The 20,273-nt window shown below is 39.2% G+C and overlaps 1 protein-coding gene across 1 annotated transcript; it reads right to left on the bottom strand.

Moving 5' to 3' along the window:
* Window positions 1–144: 144 nt before the first annotated feature.
* Window positions 145–18,859, bottom strand: trpm5 (transient receptor potential cation channel, subfamily M, member 5). Its single transcript, XM_020608819.1, has 26 exons — window positions 18,783–18,859; window positions 16,693–16,760; window positions 15,606–15,762; window positions 15,306–15,486; window positions 14,503–14,669; window positions 14,196–14,373; window positions 13,315–13,379; window positions 12,702–12,887; window positions 12,281–12,380; window positions 12,011–12,129; window positions 11,239–11,580; window positions 9,134–9,277; window positions 7,378–7,501; window positions 7,019–7,164; window positions 6,123–6,235; window positions 5,921–6,022; window positions 5,091–5,349; window positions 2,568–2,686; window positions 2,259–2,391; window positions 1,956–2,130; window positions 1,645–1,813; window positions 1,332–1,510; window positions 1,001–1,133; window positions 711–783; window positions 502–592; window positions 145–425 (listed from the first exon to the last, which is right to left on the bottom strand). The coding sequence occupies exons 1-26, from the start codon at window positions 18,807–18,809 to the stop codon at window positions 280–282; spliced, it is 3,696 nt and encodes a 1,231-aa protein (XP_020464475.1). The 5' UTR covers window positions 18,810–18,859; the 3' UTR covers window positions 145–279.
* Window positions 18,860–20,273: the final 1,414 nt, after the last annotated feature.

Here is a 20,273-nt window from a genome sequence, read left to right as displayed (position 1 = left end):
TTGTAAAATATCCTCCATAAGAGCCGTATACAGTTTAGTCATCTTGAAAACCAACAGAAGGCTGTACATTTTTCAGATGATTATCATTTAGTACATTCTTTAAAACTCAAAAGCTTAATTAGAGAGATCTGTGAATGCATTCAAAATAGTTTTATTGATTTAAATCTGTGTCCAAAACAAGTCACTCATCTTTTTTTCAGTTATACCAAGATATTCTAAAATCTCATTATCATATGATATAATTAGCTGTCTGTGTGCTACCAGTAACCATTACCACGTTTATTCATCAATATAAGGAAATTTTTTGCTAGCTCCATATCCCTGCTGACTCAGGCTGGTTTCCCCTCCTTCTTTTTTGACTTCTTTCTCTGGTTGACTTTGAGGTGCATCCTTGGTGGTGCTTTCCTTGCAGCCTGTTAGAGACACTGAAATTTCATGTCATATTAATATTTAGTCTTACATAAGTAATAAAATATTTCCTGTTTTTGATTCTTGACTCACTTGGAGCTCTTGGAGCATCTTTGCCACACTTGAGTGTGCTTTGAGCAAAGCACTCTGCCATCCAGGACAGCACCTCTCCACAATATCTAACCTAGAGATGTCAGCCAAAATGAATGACATAAAAGATACTTTTATGTGAACTAGACTAAGGAAAATGCAACCTGATTATATGTCAGATATTGGTTTTGAGGCCACTTTTCCAGGTTTACCTGAGCCTCCATTGATGCCATTCGTTTTTCTTGGTCCTTGATCCCGCCAACAATCCGCAGCAAGTTCTGAACCCTTGGTCACAAACAAAAGTTTGTTAAAATCACATTAAATGTCTTAATAATCAATTTCTACCACTAGGGGCCAGAGGAGCTTTAATACAAGCTATAGTTTGGTGCTGGGCAGGTACAGTGGGTTTATTAGAACTTGTTTGCTAAACATATTATATCTTCTTATAATCAGAGTATATGACAGTTTACCCAGAGTAACAAAACTGCAAAATGACATTTACTTTGAGGAGGTACTTTTGAGTCTTTCCTCACTGCTCTCCCAGTGCTGGCGCTCACGTTTGGCCAGGTAGTTCTCTTTTTGCACTGTCTCCCATGTTATCAGCCTCTGGTCTAGCCCTGGTGGTAGCTCCCTCTCTGGCAAAACACACATACATACACAAGGATGCAGTTCTGTAACCAATTAACCAACAGGCAATTTCCATGGAAAGACAGAGGTAAGCACACTGTGTGTATGCCACAAACAAACAAAAAAACATGCTTTTGAAATAAAGTACAATGGCTCAATAGTCCTGAAAGGAAGTATACTGAAATATGCTAACAGAACCTTCATACCAAGATGCTCCTGCTTGGACTCAGTCCTCTTGAGCATGCAGAGAAAGAGCTGAGATAGGTGGCTGATGATGATGAAGGGTGGGGCCAGTGCTGGACGGCTGTGGTATTCCACAATCAGGTTGTATCTCTGGAACTTCCAGAAGATGTCCGTGTTGCCCTGCACTACCTGGAATGTGTAGCTGTAAACGGGGATAACAAAAACCAAAACCAGAGTGTGATTTTTGATTATACAATGTACAAAGAAGCCTAGTGCAATTCAGATCATCAGACAGACAAGCATATGGACAGTTTTCTGGATTCCCAGCCCCCTGACCTGAACATGGCAATAAGCAGGTTGAGCAGCAGGACATTGGTGACAAGAAGGAAGATAACCAGCAACAGGATGACCAGCCAGTTGGCGTAGACGCTCGGACATGGCGGCCGGAGGCCTGTGATAATCTCCTCTGAATTATTGGTGCAGTTCATTTCAGGCATGCGAGCAGCTGTGCTCCATTTAAAGAAGGAACAATTAAATGGCTTGATTAGATCAGAAGACATAACATTGAGGCTTAAAGAAAGTCATCCCTGACTGCATTAATGATCAAAATACAACATGATAATAAACCGCACAACACTGTAATTTACAGTCAATTTCCTCTAAGGGGATTTGGCCAAAAATGTGCAGGTATGGGCGGTACAAGGCTCTGCGAAACACCCAGTCAATTCGAGGGTCATTCGGATGGAGAAGAGCCTGGGTGGCAACGCCATACGCAATAAGCCACACACTCAGGAAAAAGAGGAAGAAGAAAACGTCCTTCATCTGAAAAGGAGAAACAGGCATGTTTTCATTCTCTTAATGGGCTACACCTCTACATCTATGACCACAAACATGATTAATACTTTTAATAATTAAGGGATGTTTGGATAGGGGTGTTTTGTGTTGTTCACCATTCGTTCCACAATGATGATCTTGGGGCCCAGTTGCTTATGAATAGCAAAGATATGGATCAGACGCAGAGTGAATACCATGAAGTCTATTGCCAGTACTGTCCTTCCTGCTTCATAGGTGTCATTAACCATCCTGCAAAATGAAAGAAAACAGTCATTACTTATTCATTTCACCCTTTTTTTTCATGCAATAATTCATTAATTTGCTCACTCCTTTATTTTCTTGCTCTAGCCTAGATCATTCTGTAACAAATGTAGATCCTCCCCACTGTTATGTTATATTTTTGTCAGTGCCATCAATGTCATTACCTGCATGAAACCCCAACAACAAAGAGCGAGATGGCAACCATGTCACACTTGTTCCAGTTGTCTTCAACATAGAGTTTGAACTTCTTCAAGATGTTCATCTCTTCATCCGTGAAGAAGCTCTGGGTCATAAATGATAGTTTATACTTTACTATGAGACATAATTTCATGTTTGCATGTTTTAAGAAACATCAAATTTGCTGTAAAAAGTGTGATGTTACATTTATTGTGGTTGCAAGGCCAAGCCTTGTGTTTAATTCTAATCCCAAACCTTTTTTGTTAGCATATTCTTTGTGTGTTTTTAATAGTATTAGTAATTTAATAAAATATAATATGTTTAACAGTTTTTTATTTTATTTTTATTTATTTATTTTTTAACAGAAATTAAAATTTGAAATTATTTGGATTTTTTTGTGCTGGCACGGAAATATAATTTACATTATGAACATAATAAAGTAGTTTTAACTTGTGTTATTATAAAGGTTCCATGTATTTCATAAAGCCATTCATGCTCTGAATAGTTCTAGGTATTCATAGGTGGTTGTGCTTTAATAAATCTTTTCAACCTTTTCAAGCCATCAGCTATATTTAAGATTTTTTTTTCTCTGTTAGAGCTGAGTAATATTTTTCTTATGCTAACATGCTCTCTGCCAGGACACACACACACACACTGCAGCCCTATTCGGGCACACCTGCAGCCTCTAGAAGGAGCTTCACAGCCCTGGTGCTTCAGAAGCACCTGCAGTGTCCCGGATAGTCATTTCTGTGAATTGTCTCTTACATCTGAAGTGTAAGGTTGAGTGCTTCAGAAGGACACCTTTAAGTGCCTTAAGAGCCTATGTCTGGTTCCTTGATGGTACAGTTGGATTGAGAACAGACCGGTGTGTAAGTCCCAGCTGTCATATTACAAATGCCAACATGACCACCAAATACTCTCACTTGTAGCTAACTAATTGCAGCTACAGCCAGGGTGGCAGACTGATAAGACACCAAATCATATTTTGCATAGCAACCCATGCAGCCTCCTTTTGGGATTACATAGCCCTCTCAGCATACTCCGCATGCAGGATGGGAATCTGTTCTTCTTTTGCTATTTTTTTACAGCACTATGGATGGGGTCTGACCTTCTGAAGGCCTAAATGATTTGTAAGTAGAGCCTGTGAATACCAGTGAGGTCTGTTGAAATGTGCTGTACATATGCATTGCTACCAACCAACTTGTTTCAACTTGTAACCTTGCACTAGCCATGTATCAGATTTAAAAGGGTGGTAACTTACAGTTTCTAACCTTATGCTATGACAAGTATGGCAAGAACAGCTCCTCTGTGGCACTGTGTTCCTTTAGGGAGAGGCACTCTACCCCACAGCCATCATTTTGAATGCACAAGAGCCTCATCTGGGTTTGATACCATTCCAGAGCTGCCTATAGCAGCATGGTTCTTATTTTGGAAACCTGTGCTGTTCAGCTCAGGGATTTTCAGAAGAACTGCAGTGAAGGCCTATCTCATCTGGGGCTTCTGTGCCCAAGGGAGGAAGGCTCAGTGCAATAAGGGATCATGCTTGTCTGACCCAGCTCAATGGGAAGGGAGGTAGGCAGAGAGGTGAAAGGCTCATGAATCTTTAAACCCCAGAGAGAATGAGCTTAATGAGGTGATTCACATCACCTCCTTCCTATACAGATGTGTCTGACTTGTCAGGTCTGAACTTGCTGGTAGTTCAACTACATTAATAGATTCAGTTTTGCCATTTTTGTGTAGTTAACTACTGCAACTACAAATAAATTTGGGCCACAAAAGGAAAGGAATGATCTTTTTTATTTTACCGTTGCTTCTCTAACCCTAACCGCCTTTTGGATAAGAACATTAAGAACTTTGAACGACTCTTCATGTGTTGTATAAACAAGAGATTCTGCTCTGAGTAGTAGTAATGAACAATGGGCCCATTTAGACCAGTGTTCAAGCTGTTCATACCATCTAAAAGATGTAAGATCAAGACTGTTTTAGTTTTTAAGTTTGTATAAGTCAGATGTTGTAAAACTGACAATTAACAAAATAGGCTCAATTTTTTTAGACCAGCGCTAAAGTCAGTCAAATAGAAATATAGAATGTCATTGTGAAAAGTCCACATGGGATTATTTTGTTTAGGACAGGTTTTTTTGTCTCAGGTAAATAAACTCAGCGGAGTGGCATTTTTGCTGGTATGCAAGTTTTACTTGATGTTATAGTTTTGTATGACACATACATTGTCAGATTTATTGTTTGTTACAAAGTAGTTTGAGCTGTTTTTTCTAAGTAACTTTATCAAACTACATTTCTGTCTAGAGTAGCTTTGCTGTCGTTTAAGTTCTTCCAGTGTGAAGTAATGGATAGTTTCCAAAGTTACATTTTCAAAGTAGTTTCCCCAAAACTGCAGATAGATATGGATCCTTAACAACAACAACAATCACTAAATAATGATTTGAATACTTAAAATTAGTGAAAACATAAACTATAAAGGAAGCAGTGAGAAGGGATGCTTTGACAGTCACCTGTCGAAGTTCTTCCAGCACCAAGGTGAAAACCCAGAAGTAGAGCATTATCTCGGGGACTGCAGGGCCAAAGGGTGGAGGAGGGCGGAAGTCCAGCAGAAGCACATAGGTGAAGAGGCAGAGGAAGGCAAAGTACATGATGACATTACCGAGGAACACTGTGACAGGCGCGCTCCAGAAGCGACGCCAGCGGCGAAGTAAGAAACGCCACCAGATAGAGGCACAACTCTGAGATGCTTGACCTCCAGTTGAAGAGTCCCTGGAACACAAATTGGAAAGGACACTCAAGTGCTTCTGGAACTTTTTACCTAAATAGCACAGTGATCAAAATACAGGTTACTGTATACCCTGGTTTCTTAAATTATAACATGGGACTATTACTGATGTTGTTTTTACCTTTTGTGATTGAGTTTTATGTTATACTGCCATTCATGAGCTTGAGTGGTAGGTTGTAGCAGGTATTTCATTCATTTTTGTTATGTTTGTATGTTATTTATTAAGTTTTTTGTTTGTGTGTGTCCTGTGTTTCACTAGGCTGCAAGACAAATTCCCTCATAGAAAAAATAAAGTTGAAGTTGATATTAAAATGTGAATCAGTGCAGGGACTCTGATTTCCCTGCACTGCCGTAAATTAAGGCTGAGGGCAAGTACAGCTTTATTGTCAATCCACAAGATAATGAAGGATGCTATAGAGTTCAGAAAGACATAATGAAAATAAGAAATACATCAGTACAATAGCTAAAATGATGTTTAAAGTAGTGACTTCATTTCAAGCTACAAAAAATAAATTTCAGATTATATGACAGCAATTATTTAATTTGCAAACTCACAAAGGGTCGTCGTCGTCGGTTAACAGTAAAGCCTTTTCGGTATCCAAACTGTCCAGCTCCACAAGATGTTCACGACCGCTACGGTTATCAAGTTTCTCTTCACTGAAGAACACACGTGAGTATGTCACTACACACAACACAAAGGCATACAGTACATTCACATGGCTGAGACACATTGGTGGGGCACCATAAGATTGATCACCTGAACTTTATGAGGTTGGTCCAAATGAGTGGATGACAGAAGAAAGACACCACGAGTTTGGAAATGCCTGTGTCTGTTGTCATCGCCCCCCACCAAATCTTTGTGAGGAGAGCCTGCAGTAAATGTTTTGTGTCATTAGGTTCGAATCAGACAAGGCTTCACAACTGGGACAAACTAACTTAACATCTGAATGTAAGTTACCACCAGAGGGCAACATAGGCTTAGAACATTTTGGTCTCCTGACTATATCAGTGAAAGCATCATAAGGGGAGCTGATGTTGATGTGTTAACCGTTTCCTTCTCCACAGCTGTCTGGCTACACTTTGGGATGAGGTCATTTAAATGAAAGGGCACCTGATACGTCAAGAGTTTGTCCACCTTTGTAACACACTAGGAAAATCCACATTATCTTGAAATATTACACATGTAGTGAACAGCTTCCCATTTAAAAAGGCTACATTTTTCCAACTGTGTGCTTGACATAAAATATTACCTCACTCTCAAAAGATTTTTCTGTGCATTAACCTTCCTCGCTGACAATGACTACCAATTAACTTGCAGTGATGACTTTCTACTGACAGGAATGTCAGTTAAAGGGATATTTATGCAAAATTGAATTGCAGTAAATGGAGTCCAGTGAGCAGCAAAAGATGTGACTTTGAATTAAGTAAGAAATGGCATGACTGGAATCTGAAGCTGAGTCCTGGAAGAGTTTTTAACTGCAGGACAACACAGCATTTCAATACAGAAGGTAGCAAATGAAATGTCCTAAACAAATGCACAATACCTTTAAGCTGTTGGATGAAAGTTGTATGTTTTGCAATAAAAGAAATTGGAGCCATTTAAATTGGAGCCAAAAGATCATATGGATGTGTCTCTTATGGATGTTCTGTTACCTGAACTCCATCGTGGGCAAAGAAGGATTTGGCATCTGCCTCAGTTGCCAAGTTAAGGACCGTAGATTTGCTCCAGCAGTGTGTTCTCCTCACTAACAAAGCATAAGCCCTGTCTTCACTGTTGGAGTAGCACTCTCCAAAGACATCTGCCACGATAAGAACGATAGGTACACAGTGTAAACCACTTCGCTACATCTGAAGAATTCACACACTCAGATTCATCTTTTATTTTTATCTGTTTGTGTTTGTCAAAGATTGTTGTTTTGAGGTCAGTGAATGCACCTCTTATTACATTTGACCTTTACTGTTTTTACAGATCACACTGTCAGCTGTTATCATCGAACTGTTTATGTACTCACCAAGGGCGAACTGCTCATACTTGGCTTCCTTCATACTACGTGCAGACTCAGCTTCAGATTCCAGTCGAGCCATCTCTTTCAAAATCTTACAACCTGCCAGCCCTGCCGCAACTGCCTCAGGGCCCTGAAGTATTAAAAGAAAGTTGGATCCAAAAAAAAGGAGAGCATGATTTGAGAGAGGAATCTGAGGAATATAGTTTAGAGTTTTAGAGAATGCACCTTCTGCTTCTAAATGGGTATAATGCGTGCACTGGGCTGCAATAGATAAATTTCTACCTGTAAGTTCATCAACTGTTTCTAAAGGCCCACTGATTTGACCATGTAAGTTTACACTTACATGCACAGCATATACAGTATATAGTTACCCCGTGTTTACCAACAGTACTGATATAAATAAAGTATGATCAAGATCAGAAAACACAGTATTTAGTGAAGCAACTGCCACCTACAGTAGGTCAGGCTTCATGTTAAATGGGCAGATTTGACAGCAGTATCAATGTTCTCATCAATCTACTGGCAAGTCAGCAATTACACTTATTTCCAGATGGGTTGAACTGTTTCTTTAAACCAGTATTTTAGCATCAAATTGATTTACTGGCAGTCACATAGTGCATGCAGGGAGGGTGGGAAGACAGAAGTCAACCAATAACCAGTGCTTTCTGTCATTTCTGGTGAGAGATTACCACAGTCTGTTATCACATTAAAGTCGATTATGTTTACTGTATTACTATTTCCATTCTGTTTAATCAACATTTATAAAACTAAAATGACAAATGTGTAAATGAAGCAACATAATAAAACAGGGGGCCCTGCATGTGAAGTTAGTGGTGTGGACTTCATATGTCTTATTATAATGATCAATAAGTTTTATACATCATATTGTATTGTGTTACGCCTGTGTTCATATACATAATAAATGTAGGATTTTCTGGCTGCATAAGCCATCCTGCAAGGATAATTGTAATGAGGCCTTCAACACAAGAGATACTTCAAACAATCAAATTAGGAATGCAGATATCCCGGCTGAGTCTGAGTGGTAAAATGATTTGCAGTGGGGGGATGTACACACTAAATGCAATTATCATAATTTCAGATAATGCTTGAAATAAGATGCAGGAAAGGAGCATATCAGGGTGACCGCTTGTGAGATTACAGTAATTGGCTCCATTAGTTCGCAAAAGGGCAACAAAGAAATGAAAGGTGCCTTGAAAAGACGTTGAAAACAAAGAGCAATTTTCATTGATTGGCGCCATATAAACTGTTGATACAGAATCCATCCCATGTCAGGATATATTTCTCTTTAACTACATCAGGACTTTGAATACGCCCGCCCTACCTCACTGCTGGTTGAATATACTGCCCCAGCAAGCGGCGTGACCTTCATTTGAATAATGTTCTTGGAGATAAGATAGCCTTTTAGTTCACCTCAGTTCTTGATAAATATGCAGTGTGCTGGGCTCTTTTATCTAGAGTGACATTTTCATATGGCAGGAGTGACCTGCACCTGCACTGTGCTGGCTCACATCACTCTTGTTCACACTGAATCCAGAATACAAACTAGCAGAGTATAATCTAGTTTGCATCAGCTTGGTTTGAATAGTTTTAACCAATGCCAAACACATTTAGACTTTTATTGATTGAACCACACAGCACTGAGATAGTATGAGCTGGAGCTTAGCTGACTAAAGAAGCTGACAAGACCAGCACTGAGATAGTATGAGCTGGAGCTGAGCTGACTAAAGAAGCTGACAATGACCATGGCCCAAAAGTAGTTAGCCATCTGCTGTCGGTTCTGAAGGACGGCCCAGAGGAAGAGATCTCTCCAAGGATGTTCACAGAGCTCCTCTAACTCAGCCAGGTTTTTCTGGTTGTGGAACAGTCGACCCTTTGCTGGCTTCTCCTGGAGTAAACACACGGTACACTCCATGCATTAAATATGTATAGTAAACAGGGTAGCTGCACAGTTTACAGGACATGCAAATATTACACGAGTCACACAATCTATGGCAGTCATTACCCCAAAACTAATTGCTTCCCCTGCCAAGGCAGTTTTATTATTATTATTTTTTAATTTAGTCTGTCTGTCAGCAAGATTTGAAGTTTTTCTTTTTTTTTTTTTACAAATATATGAAGTGATTTCTATGAAATGCAGTGAAATGGAAAATATGAGTTGGTCATGCTCTGAGCTGTAATTTCTTCCCTGAGATTACCACTTTTATTAACCAACATGATATAAACAACATACATTACATGACATAGAGATGGGTAGTAAATTGCAAATCCTGAGGTTTAGTTTGAGATGAAAAGCTACAGTATGTTGTCATTTCTGTATTTTTGGTAATAATAAAGGCTCAGTAGAGCTCAACTTTCCTTAGGGTCACAAGAAAAATCTGCATACGCAGGACCTTGTAAAGCACCTGAATACCAGTTTGAGAGAGAAAGAATGACTTGACCAAATGACAGGACATAAAAAAGATTGCAATGTTAGATTTATGCTTTTCTCCTACTAGTGCAGGATGATGCACTGTTTCCCACAAAGTCTATATATTGTCTATATCGCTGCATCTTTCAGGTCTTTAACAGTGAAATAAAACAGTCTGAGGGCAAGAAGGGAAAATCACTCTCTGCCAGTGACGTGCGGTCAGGGGAGGCAGGTGAGGCAGAGCCTCCCCTGTCAATCTTGAAAAAAAGTTAACCATAAAATATAATAAATGTTAATATTTGTCGGCCGGTGTGTGTTGTAGGCCCTTTTGTCGTTAGAATCCGATGTTGAAGGAATTTTTTTTCAATAAAGAATAGCAGAATTCCCGTATGTCCCGTTCAAATACATGGAGGAGATGCGCGATGAGGCAGCACTTTGCTGTGCCTCTCGGTGGATCGTGTAATCCTCACAAACTGTATGCGGTGCAAATAGTGTGTCGCTGTCCCTCTATATATCGCAAATAAAATGCTTTCAAACACTCTGATTATATGCTCTGCCTTGCCATAATCTGGATAATGTATAAAATGTAGTTCTGTAACGTGTTTAGGCTCGCAGATTAACCATAAAACCCAGTAAAAAAGTTACTCGGTGAGGCAAACAGTCCCTGCCTCAAGGCAGAGGGCGCTAGTGAGCCCACAGATTCTTGCGCTACCTACAATCTTCTTCGTGCTTGTTTATATTTCCTTTACAATCCGCCTTATCAAAATGGAAGATTACATTTTCAAGCTGAGAAAATTCGCAAATCTGGACTTTCAATCAAAACATTTTTGACAGTCTGGACATTTTTGTCCAGAAGGATCTTCTTTATTGAAAACATTTGTTTTAATATTGGATTCGAACGGTAAAAGGGTTTGTAATACATACCAGCTGACAAATGGGTTTCGTGTACAAGTAAAGGTAAGACCATAAACTTTTATTATTTCTAGTTAGAAATAAGCTCAATTGGAATAAATTTTAACTTCAAATTAAATATGGGTCACGTTTGTGTGAAGAATGCTGATATGAGATGTAAAACATAACGCATTGTCTGTTAACAGACAAATCAAATCAAATTTTATTTGTATAGCGCCAAATCACAATAAAAGTCATCTCAGGACACTTGGATTTGTAAATCTGACTGTAGAAGAGTCATTGCTTCACCACCTGTCAACCTCACCGCACATCACTGCTCTCTGCCTGTAACCCATAGACAAATGCAAACCTTGACAAGGAGTCACAAACAGACCTTGCATCATTTTAAGGTGTCACAAACTACAAAGGGTGAGAATGGCTGCAAGAAAAAAATGGTGAAACCTAATTCAGTAACTTAAATGACCTGTTATTCAATGCAGTATATATGATTTACTGAAACTATTGAAACAGAGTATAGCATCACTCACTGTGGGAGTCCTTTGGTAAAAGCCTTTGCAAGAGTCATGGAGAAAGTCTTTCAGCACTTTGGCAACCTCGTACAGGGTGAAGCGGGGTTTCCCTTGCTCAGGTGGATGGTGCCCAGGTGGGCCAGGCGTCCTGGCAGCTCCAAGCAGCAGCTGCTTCTCCTCATACTTTTTGAGAAGCAGGTTGTGAAGGAGGCTCTTCTCTGACACAGACCAGTAAAGCTCTTGTAGACGTCCATAGGTAAGGAATTCACCCAGGTTCACACCATTGTCCACAAAGAGGCGCACAAAGTCAGGTTTGTCATTAATCAGTGCATCCATCATCACCTCTTCAAGGTCGCATGCCTGTAAAGATCGTATATATTTGTTTTTCTTAATAAATGGAATTTTCATTGGTCGGTCAGTCTGCTGCTCTGCTTCAAACTCAAAACTCTCAAACACTGTAAATCAATTGCCATGGAATTTTGTACAGAAGTTCATGATCCCCAGACTTTTCTTGTAGTGTGACTATGAGGTGAAATGTACTGACATCTATTTGATGGATGGATGTTACTTAGTAAATATTAACAGGTTAACATGCTAAAGTAAGACAATGAACATGAGAAACATTATACCAGGAAAGTATGTTATCAATTTCATTATGAGCATGTTAGAATACTGACAATAGCATTTAGCACCAGTAACCTCACATTAAGTTTAATATGATAAACACTGACTTGACTGTTGGTTGAGCGTGACAAACCTCCAATCATGCAAATTACTGTATTTCTCTCACCTTCCACTCCACATCTCCATTAAATATGTCACTCTTGGCAATGTCCACCCTGTTCCAAGCCACAGCCAGCTTCAGTTCATCCAAGAAGTCTTGAGCTTCTTGACTTTGGCTCTTACAAGCTGATACACACACAGACACACACACACACACCATACAAGATGCTCAGAAATGTGAGGCTTGCTCTCCGTTCAACTGCCAAGCCACAAATCCTGTAAATGTACAGCCTTAGAACATTTCTTGATAACATATCTCCCAGAAGAAGTACTTTACCTTTGACTAGAGCTTTGAGGATGACTGTATCCAGCTCAGAGCTCTCCTGTTCGGGGTCGTGCACAGTAAGGAGATGCCCATGATCAAGTATCCTTTGGATCTGATTGGCAGGTTGACAGTCAGTTATTATTAATGGCTCACTTTAGTGAAGTTATGTAATGTTTTTAACTGCTAATGATTTGATTTTTTTTTAAATCACAAGTGCTTCACTATTTATGTCAGCTTGAAAAACCATTTTACACTATTGGTATCTTTCCCTTAGGACATCACATAGAATTTTTTGAAGGTGAGGATGAAAATCCTACATTTGCTTCCCTTACTAGTCTTTCCCACTGTGCCCCATTTTTCTGGCAACATTCAAGTCTTGTGATGTGCATATCTGTGTATGTGCCTGCCTCAGTGCTATGCACATCGCTCTCACCAGCTTGACCCAGTTACTTATGTCTGTGCTGTGGTGGGCATTCGGAAAGGTGTCCAGCAGCAGCTCATGAACAGTGTTCGTATCCCAGGAGCCCCTGTTCACCAATGTGACAAGAATGTCAGCCACGCCTCCTGAACCTGCCAGGATCAGCCACGGTGTCAAATTGCCAATGCCTTTATACATCCTCTGCAGAAAGTGACACAGTGTTCAGACATGTAGACAAACTCAGAAACTTGAAAGCATCATTTTCACTAAATAACTTCTCAGCTAAACATCAACAAGGAATTAGATTGATCAATGTAAAATGTAGTCTATAATCTCCTCAGTTTTGGCTCTATTTATGCAAATGAATGACTGGCTTTGATAGACAAAGAGATTAGGTTTGTGAAAACAGAGAGAATTTGTTTATCAGTCTGGCTTTGGCCTGCTACTCCAGGAAGTGGCACAACCACATTTTGATTCAGAGCCTAATTCTCAGGCCTCAGCTACTGTTCAAAATAAGGCTGTGCACATTCATATAACAATGCAGATATCTGGCTTCTAGAAGGCTTCTTTGTGGTCATATCTTTAAAATGCTTGAGTAACTAACAGAGCATAACAAAATAAAACTAACTTTTAGGATCTTAGGTTCCCCATGGACCAAGAGATTTAGAACAGGGATCTCAAAACTTCCTGTGCCTGCAAACACAAAAAAACTACATTAATAACATCTGTCACGTCAGACTGTGTGATTAGCCACTAGTGTGTGAATAGTGCATTGGCCTCTCCTATCAATTGCAAAACAAATACTATCTGGCCAAAGTGTCTTTTGTACACATAGGGACACCTTTTTGTTTTACAGGTTCCCTTTGTCTCCAGGTTGTGAGCAGCTACATGGAAGAGTGATGTATGCTTCTCAGATTGTTAAATTTGAACAGCTTTGGAGGCCTGAAGAGGTAAAACTGTCTGGAGTCCAACAATAAAATAACAAGGAGTAGAGAAAAGTCAGAAAATCCCTGGGGAGTTGGTCACGATCCCTCGGGTAGGGCATAGACTACTTACATGGGCCTACTAACTGCCAGGATTTCCCGGAAACATTAAATACCATTCAACTTTGCACATTGGTGGTAACTGTAAGGCAATTTTGAACTTAAAAATACCCTGAATTTTTTTTTACCTCTAAAGCATGCTGGAGTAATGTTTTGGTCATTCAGTTTATATTCCTCATAAATGTTTTCCTTTATAAAGTACATATCAGCTACTATAGGAAGCCACAACTTGTACCATAAATATATATTTATATTACCTCAGTGACATAATATTTAATTCATCTATAACTGAAGACAAAGTTACCATTTTTCATAAAGAGCACTCCTACTTTTAATATTTATGTGCTCTTTATATTTATGTAAATTGTACATAACCATGTAATGTAAATACAGGATATTTTAGTGCTTAAGTAAAGGATTCTCCTTTTATTACTGGCTCCTAGCAGTGAGCTATACAGGGCTTTACCTCCATAACCAGTGCGCTGAAGAGAGATGTGTTTGAGCAGCTTCACTCTCATCTCACTGGTGGCTCCTGGTCCATTGGGGTCCTCCTCCACCAGCACAAAGTGAGAGTGGTGGCTGTCCAGGGAATACACTGACCCATGAGGCAAGTCCTGTGGCTTGTATACTGCAGGCTCGTTCACCTTGCGAACAAGAATGCAGGTGTGCCAAAACACAGAGAACAGCATGAGCATGTGAAAGAGATAAATGCGTGCTCATAGATGGTGCTGTTGTCTTTGCTATCTCTGTATTGTTTGTGTATGCACTGACACCTTGGCAGTGAGGAGTGCCTCTCGGTTGTGGATCATGTTCCAGGGTGTGATGCCAATGGCCACTACACGAACTTTAGAAGAGGTGCTGGCCAAGGAGTGATCTCTCACTGCTTGGCCCAAGTGCTTGGTGATGCCAAAGCGAAGGCCATTAGTCAAAATCCATGCCCCTAGAGAACAGAGATCGCATAAGTGTGTGCAAGCAATATAGAGAGTTTGTTGTGCATTTGATAGCAGGGTTGCTGAAACTAAGAACACATTTTTTTCTATGTGCACTGTATATACTGTATAAAAGCATAGAGTTGTGTTTTGAATTTAGCAGCTGATATTAATTAGATTAGTGCATTAAACTGTTATAAAACATTATGTGTTAGGGCAGCACTGTGTGTGCTGACCAGAGCTGTTCTGTGTGACTGGGGAATTTATATGCACACATGGGTTTTCTCTGGGTACTCCAGATTCCTCCCACGGCGCTAAAACATGCAGGTTATTTGACAACTCTAAACTACCTGTAGGTGTGATATCTGCACACACACACACAGGATAAGCAGTATAGATAATAGGTGTATGGATATTGTGTGATACTCCTCCATATATGCATTAAAATTCATGAAAACATTTTTCTAATCATGCCATAAAAACATGATAAATCTAGATAATTAGTGATTCTTTTTTAAGACCTTTTGCATCTATATAGGAGCCAGGCTGTTGTCTTGGTGATGTGTTTCTAGAAATTCTGCATGGAGACACCAGTGTGCAACAAAAACTCCATTGTCTGAGTTTTGATTTCAGAAAAAGATTATAACCTGTGCTTTGTGCGGCCTTCACAAGTCCTTTCCTCAGAGTGTCTCTGAGCCAGGGTTTCATCTGAGCTACCTCATCTCCTCCAACCACTGCCACCACCAGGTGTGGAGAAGCAAGGCCCCACTCTTCTGTCAGCATCTGGTAGATCACCACTGGGTCTGTGTTACTGTGCACCCTCACAAACTGAAAACAAAGAGATGTGTTACTACAGTATGCCAGGAATCCACTGGAAATGTTTATTCTACATACTTTTACTCTGCTGTTACGTAATCTTCAGTACATGGTATGTTTTCTGCTTTCACCTTTCCTCTTGTTTTAGTAGAGCCGGTGAAGTCAATGTCGCCGACTCTCCCAGCAGCCCAGTGACTCTTTTCCTTCATCATTCTGCTGGCTAGTCCTCTGGCTACGTTCTCCAGCGTCTCATCCACTGTAGAGCAGCAGGAGCAGCCCAGCAGGGCACTAGAGAAATGCATGGTAATTGGATATGAGTATTTTATTATACAGACCTTTCTACTAACACACAGTAGTTAAAGAAAAACCTCCTGCTGTAGCAAAATCTGATCTACTCTACTGCACACATGGAACATCCCTGTCACCAAGTTCCTCATAAACATGCACCAGGACTATCCCGTCTCACTGCTCTCCCCTAGTGTAGGAAGCACCTGGATATGACTGGAATCTTCAAATATAAAATTAAGAATCACTTCTTGCAAAACCTTTTCTATCTAGTTTTCACTATAACTGGTAATTAACATATTTGAATGATCCCAAAACACCATTACTTTTTTGTTTTTGATATGCCATATAATTTTTTCTTTTGTTTGATACATAATAAGACACAGCTCATTAATGAGTGCCATACAGCAACCCTTAGTTTTAAGGGGCAAAATCCTAATATTTCAACACAGGTTCAAAGCTTTTGACAGTATCATGATGTATATTATGTTGAAGCAGTTGCAGAAGTTTATTAAAAATCTGTACACAGGTTCTATCATTAAATTTTGATGATTTTTCCTTGGTGAAGGTCTTAAAGAACTCTGTGCTTTGGTTGCTTTGTCTATAATCTGCTGTATCAGGAGTGAAGCACTTTGTTCAGTTCTACAGAAAGCAAACTGTGACCAGCTCTCATGAATAATTTAAATTACTTGGAATTTGTTAAGGTTTGTTAGCCTAGTACAAATGTTTGCTTTGTGCAGCACATCTTTCACTGTGCTAATCTGATTCCTTGGGAATGTCTCTTTTAAGTTGATCTGATGGTGATTTCTTTATTGCAATTGTTTTCCTCAGATAATAGCTTCTGCCAGCTGTCATGAGTGTCCTATATTCATCACTTCATGTTGAGGGAACAGGCCTTTCTGTTCGTGTTGACTTTGACCACTACATACACACCTGTGCTCCTCTGACCACTCCAGTATTTCCCCACATCGAAGGCATCTTGTCTGCGGCTGTTGTTTCCCCTGTAAACAAATGAACACACGTGTGTTACACCCCTTTTCCTCTACATCTACAAACTCACTGACCACTCTTGTCACTGACAGAAAGATCTGTAGAAGTAATTGTGTTCAGTTCACACTGCCAGAATTTTCATCCTTGCTTCATATGCAAAGTGCTTCCTGCCTGACGTTTACACTAGAAATGCGGTTCAGGAAACCAAGAAAACTAGGCCACAATAATGCAAGCTTCCACCAGATCCTCTAAACATAAAACCCTTCCAGTACAATGTGAAATGACTATAATAACTTTTATTATGCAGCCTGGAGTGTTTATAAAATGTATTCTTGGCATTATGACTTGGTTTGTGTGTTGATACTGATAAAAACAGCTCATATCTGTTTATATCTCTGAATGATTGCCTCCATAAAAATAAATGATGATGATATCAAAAATTAAATGCATTCATTAATGACAAGTTTATTTATTTCCTTGAGTAAACACAGGCTTATTTGCATGGGCACTTGAGCTGCTTGTGAAAGATGATTAAAACCAAAATGCGACAGAAGCGTGTATTTTTTTGACAAAAAAGCAACAGTCTCCTTGTGTACCTTGATCTGAGAGAGATGCTTTAAGAGGATTGTACTGCAGTCGTTAACACATAGGCTGAAAGTCAATTTGTGTTTAGCTCTGTGCCTAGCTATTTTGATTGAAGAGAGCAGCTTGATGCAGGAACCTTTATTTGACTACAGCTCTGGCTCTGGGCATGCAAACAAGATGATTTGCATGCAAAGGTAGAAGAAAGGACACCCAGCTGTGTGTGTGCATGTGTTTTGCAGACACCCTTACAGACACACACACACACACACACACACAGAGAGAGAAAGTTTACATTTTGCTTGAAGTTTAGCAGTGGGGGGAAAGGTACTTAGATCCATTACTTAAGTAAAATATAACTGTGTAAAAATACAAGTACAAACATATGAGCATCAAAACATTTTTAAAGTGGTAAAACTAAATGTACTCATTGTGCAGAATGGCACATTGAACAATAATGTACACCATATTATTGATTTATAAATACTGCTGCATTCTTGTTCACATCACATTTAATGTCCCAGATGATAAAGCTTTAACAAGCTTATAACTTGAAGTACTGCTGTGCCATTTGTGAATTTTCCCACCGGAGATCACTAAAGTTTTATTATTACGCTGTAATTTTTGTGTTAATGTTGTTCTGAAAATTAACTAATGTCACAAACTGTATGTAGTGGAGAAAAAAACTTCAATATTTGCCTCTAAAATGTAGTGAAGAAAAACATACAAACCCATTCTTCCTTTAAATTTAGAAAGGGATATTTTTGAAAATCTACTGGACTATTACATTTAGATTGCAATGCTTTTCAAGACTGGACATTCATAGGAACATAGTTGAAAATCAATGTCAATGAATATAGTGATGCAAACCACTTAGGGCAGGTTATGAAAGAGCAAAATTATAAACCAGTACACAAACCAATATACTTTGTTGCTGGTCTTTTTGTTGCAGGAAAAGAATGTACTGTAACTTTCCCATGAGTCATGAGATTTAAGATGCAATACATAAAGAGTGATGGCCAATGTAAGGATTTGTTTTATTCTATCAGTTGCATGGCTGAAATGTATGAACTATGTGTCTACATTTGTAATGTGTGTGAAGAAATAAGGTAGGTACATAAGTGCATCTCTTTGAGTTTTTTATGGGTAATGAAAAGACAAACCCACAACTTCTGCATTATTTTCAAGGGAAGTGCTTTCACTATCTAATAACATCCTCCAGATATGAAATCATAAACAGTTTTACACTATACAGCCCACAAATCATAGGGCAATTTACCTATATTTCCACCAGGAGCAAACCTTTGTGTTACAGTAGCCGCACTGATTTATGGGAAAACAACTGTCATCATGTACAATATATAATTTAATTTACCTGAGAGCATCCTTTCAAACAAACCTAGTTAAACTTCACTGGAGCGATAAACAGCTGCTGCGCTTTACATACTCACCAGGGGAATGTCTTGTCTCTCCTGCATGGCTGAAGCGACTGCTCCACTTCTCCCCCTGTTGAACCGCACCTGTGTGAGTTGAGGGATTTTCCTTCACAGCCCTCAGCTGAATCACCTGAAGTGGTGCAAAGGTGGGGCTCTCCCTTCAGCCAATCCTGAACACCGATGCGCTCCATTCATTTGCATGTTGGTCAGCTGCTGCACTTTGCTCTCATCAGGACCAAATACTTGCGTTGTGCAAAGAAACACTTGTCTTTCTTTGCTATTCAAGTTGCCAACTTCTACATTTTTTGGCACAATCATGACTTCATAAAGGATTATACAAAGTCCACAAACAAGTTTCAAAACAACAAAATAGAAAATAGAATAATATAAAAAGTGCAATCCTCCCTGTGAGCCTCAAGCTTTGATCACCTTTGTGTCAAAGTGACAGTTTTTCAATATTTAATATGAGTTGAGGATATCTATCTATCTATCTATCTATCTATCTATCTATCTATCTATCTATCTATCTATCTATCTATCTATATGCTTGTTGTGATAAGTTTCATCATAACATGTTGGTTATGTGTTGTGATAAGTTTCATCATAACATGTTGGTTATGTGGTGCTTTGTTTAATTAGAGCACAGAGAAGCAGTAGTTTGTCAGGAACGTAGCTCAATTTTCCAACCAATTTATTATGATTTTTTAGACTGTTAGAATAAAAGTGCCCAGTGAAATGTGTGAATCCAGTCAGTGGTGGCGTAATACTTAGAGAACAGTGGTTGAAGGTCATCAGATTGATCGGCAAAATCTATCTGGGGAAAGTGAGCAATCCCTCCCTCATCAATATTAAAGTTGGCTGTATGTTGACCCATAACCCCCAACTTCTCCAGTGTAGTTGCTTAAAGTGGCCAGAATGTGGTTTTACTGGCAGCTATGAAAGTGTTTAATTACCTGAGTGCAAACAGGGCCTTTCTAAGGTTCCTCAGTGTAGGCTAGTGCAACTTAAAAGACAGTTTAATAAGTAGAAATGATCATATAATTAGCATATATTAACTAAAGCAAATGAAAATATGGAGCCTTTCTACATTTCTAACATGTGGGAAAATTCTTCTTTCAGTGGTTATAAAAAGCAATTAAAGCAATGACTTTTTAATTACTGTAGTCTCAGAATATATAGTATGCAACTTAAAATCAGTGTCATCTCCTGATATCAATAGACCATAAACCTACTTTCAGTCTCACTCGTTGCCTAGTTGCCACTAATCACTGTGAGGCCACCACGCTATGGCGCCCATTTCATTTATTTATTCATCCATATCCTTTTATTTATCCTTTATTTAACCAGGAAGGTCCTATTGAGATACAGGGTCTTTTCGTCCAGGGAATCATTCAGCAAACAGCACAACATAGAGGTTTCAGGAGTATTTTGCTTTTGCTAACAGTCAGATGTACACACAATGACCAGTTTTAACTGCAGAATGTACTGTAGGAACAATTCAATTCA

This window comes from Monopterus albus, unplaced genomic scaffold (genome assembly GCF_001952655.1).
Source record: "Monopterus albus unplaced genomic scaffold, M_albus_1.0 scaffold95.1, whole genome shotgun sequence".
In the NCBI taxonomy this organism is placed as follows: domain Eukaryota; kingdom Metazoa; phylum Chordata; class Actinopteri; order Synbranchiformes; family Synbranchidae; genus Monopterus; species Monopterus albus.
The sequence above is the reverse complement of the archived record's forward strand: the minus strand, read 5'-3'. Positions and strand labels throughout refer to the sequence as shown.